The sequence below is a fragment of the Arachis duranensis genome, chromosome 2 (assembly GCF_000817695.3).
Source record: "Arachis duranensis cultivar V14167 chromosome 2, aradu.V14167.gnm2.J7QH, whole genome shotgun sequence".
NCBI classification, from domain to species: Eukaryota; Viridiplantae; Streptophyta; class Magnoliopsida; order Fabales; family Fabaceae; genus Arachis; species Arachis duranensis.
The window spans coordinates 79414162-79417642 of NC_029773.3; the positions used below are offsets into that span (position 1 = coordinate 79414162).

The following is a 3481-nucleotide window of genomic DNA, read 5'->3' on the forward strand; positions in this document are numbered from 1 at the left end:
TATTTTTTGTGTAATTATATTTATTAGTTATATAGTATTTTTGTCACATATATACCACTTCTTTTTCTTTTTAGTAATTTATATTTTTTAATATCATTTAGTTGTAATAATATTGTTGAAAGTACATGTTGTCATAATTCATAAAAAATAATATTAGAAAATTAAATATCATTTTTAATTATCAAAATATTAATAATATTTATATTTATATTTTATCTAATAGTTTCATCGTTGTACTATAGTATTTAAATATAACCTAAAAAAGATAAAAAAAATAATAATAAACAAAAGTAACTATTTAAAAAATACTTATATAAAATAAAATGAATAAACTTCANAATTTATTTTTATTATTTTAAAATATCATTTATCATTAACCGTTATAAAATTGAAATCAATTTTGATACGCCACTAAACAATTTTAAATTTAAACACAATTATTATCTATAATAAATTGTATATCTTTCTTTATATTTCTTTTTTGTTAAATAATAATATTGAATCATATATAAATTGTCAAACAAATATTGTATAATATTTTTATAAATTAACTTCTAAGTTTCACATTAACTTACATATTATCTAATATATTTCTAAACAATATAACATGTTAAATATATATATTATATAATATAATTAATTTAATTTTTCGTGCAACACACGAATCTTACTCTAGACTCTAGTTGAAATAAAGTATTAATATCTTTCTCAATTCTAATAGGATGAAGACAAGCTTTATGTCTAAATTCAAAAGAAGACAGAGCTTGACATCTATTGACTTAAATTGTATACGAGGCATTTGGATAAATAATCGTGCATCAAGTTAGTAAATATGATTTCAGCAAAAGATATATTTAGAATTTTTCATGCAAAACTCTCTAACAAATATTTCTCATTTGAAAAATATGAGCTCACTCCGAAAGAAAAGAAAAGGAAAAAAAAAAAAACTCTAAAGGAACTTTTTAATTAAGAAAAACTACAAGCCACAAATAGCATCTACATAAATATCAACATAAAAGTTCATATAGCAACATCAAATCCACTAAAAACACTAAACACAAAATACAATTCTAGAGGCGAGAGCAGATAACAAAGTAGTGGAACATCATATACCAACATCTCAACGAACATTTGTTATCACCCTTTTGTATTTGTACCTCTTTGCAATCCAAAGATACACAAGGAAGTTGAGCAAGCTGAGGAGGGTCAAAAGCCAAAAGAAGTAATCAAGATGGCCCCTATTCAGATTGTCCGGTATCCAACCAAGCCTTCCATGACTTGTGGTAACTTTTGTCACAATGGTAACAAGAAGGGTACTAACATAATTTCCCAAGGCCATAGTTGTTAGTGACAGAGCGGAGCAGAGACTTCTCATAGCATCAGGTGCCTCACCATAAAAGAACTCCATCTGACCGATGTTTGTGAAGACTTCCGCAGCTCCGACGAGGAAATATTGCGGCACTTGCCAGAAGATCGACATGGGGATGGTCTCGAGATCATAGTAGTTGTTTTTCCGGACCATGTTGAGGCGAACAACCTCTAGGATTCCGGCCACAATCATGGACACAATGGAGATGATGAGGCCAATGCCTATCCGTTGAAGTTGCGTGAATCCGCGTTCGTGTCCGGTGAACTTCCTTGCGAATGGGACAATGACGCGGTCATAGACCGGTGCCCAAAAGATGACGCTCAGAGTGTCGAAAAGGGAGAGGGAGGCTGATGGAATCTTGAATTTTGGACCAATATGCTGGTCCATTGTGTTGCCTTGTAGAACAAACATGGTGTTCATTTGAGAGTACACAGTTGCAAAGGCAATAAGTGAAGCCCAAACTGGGAGCAAGCGAATCACGGATTTGAACTCTTCGACTTGCGTTACCGTGCAGAGCTTCCATGGATTCGGCAAATCCTTTAGGCGGTCGGAATCTGTCTCTACTGCTGCCTTATCCAAACATCTGGAAAACATAAGAATAAAAGAAAAATTTAGAATGAAAGTATAACCAGAAGATGCTATATGATGAAGTGCAGAATAGGAAAAAGACAAGCCCGCAATTTTACCTTTCTTCATCCCAGTTGAACTTTCAAAATCTAGATTCTATTACTGAGAATTCGACTTATTTGGCCCAGGGCAGAGCTAGCCTCAATGTGAAAGAGGGGCCGAAAAATAATTTTATATTTAGAATAAAATAAAATAAAATATTTAGGAAACTATATTAAATTTTATGTATAATTTATAGAGAAAAATTGATGGTTGGGGGAGGTCACTGCCCCCCTTACCCTATATGAGGCTCCGCTTCTGATTTGGCCTAACTCAACTAAGGTAAATTTGAACTTAGAACCTCTTAGTTTAGGAAACATAAAGTATTTACTATCTTAATTCTTAACTAATACTCCCCCTGATCTAAAATAAGTGTCGCTTTCACTTTTTGTTCATTGAAAAATCAATGTATCTAGATAAGCCCATTGTCTAATTACATTAACTTTTCAATGAACCAAAAAAAAATGAAAACGACACTTATTTTGAAATGGATGGAATACCATGTTGGTTACAACTAGTTTTCATCCCAGTTAAACCGCCAAAATCTAAATTCTATTACTGGAAACTCGGCTTATCTGGCCTGACCCAACTAAGGTGAATTTGAACTTAAAACCTTTTTGTTAAGGAACCAAATAAAGTACTTGCAACCAGTTTTGATTGCCTAATATAATTTATCATAATTAAGTAGTGACAGCATGGTGTGAATAACTCACTTAAGTTCTTTTGTGTGTTCAAGTTTGCGGCATCCTTTGATGGCAGATTCTGCATCCGAAGTCTCATAAAGAAGAGACTTATCCTCTGGCACTTGAACACTGAATTTCCTTGTGGCGGCGACTATGACTTGGCAAATCCTAGTAAGAGGGCTGCCACCAGGTACTTGCAGCCGGTACCATCGACTACCAATGAAGAAAAATATAATTGCAATGATCATGGCAACCGCAGGGACTCCAAAACCCCATCCCCAACCCACATTCATTTGTATCCAAACCAGCACTGAGGAAGCAATGAGTGCACCCACGTTGATGGAAAAGTAAAACCAGTTAAAAAAAGAGCTCTTCTTTTTCCTCTCAATGGTATCATTTTCGTCGAACTGGTCAGCGCCGAAAGACGAAACACACGGCTTGATACCGCCAGTTCCGAGAGCAATCAAGTAGAGTGCGATAAAGAGAGCTGCAGTTTGTCCTGTTGTTGGATGGCAATCACTTATACCGCGACACACAGGCTTCAGTCCAGGTGCTACAGCAGACAATGTTAACAGTGACATTCCCTGAAAAAAAGTAAATAAACAACCTACATTAACATTAACAGGACTTACACTCTTATATGGTAACCATTTTCACCCCAATAGGATGAAAGACATGAAAACTATGATGGAAAGAACAAAGAAGCAGCTGCAAATATGAGGAAACTAGAATAGAAATGAAGCTAGAGAAGAGATTAATACCA

General features: G+C 34.1%; 1 protein-coding gene across 4 annotated transcripts in view; it reads right to left on the reverse strand.

Annotated features, from left to right (window-relative positions):
• Positions 1-942: 942 nt before the first annotated feature.
• The window catches only part of LOC107475198 (protein NRT1/ PTR FAMILY 8.1), a 6938-nt gene continuing 4399 nt past the window's right edge, over positions 943-3481 (reverse strand). For all 4 annotated transcript variants that reach the window (XM_016094816.3, XM_052256897.1, XM_016094818.3 and 1 more), the window contains 2 exons: positions 2749-3302; positions 943-1952 (listed from right to left, as the gene is read on the reverse strand). In XM_016094816.3, coding sequence (XP_015950302.1) covers positions 1121-1952; positions 2749-3302 — 1386 coding nt within the window. In that variant the 3' untranslated portion in view covers positions 943-1120. The remainder of the gene's footprint in view (positions 1953-2748; positions 3303-3481) is intronic.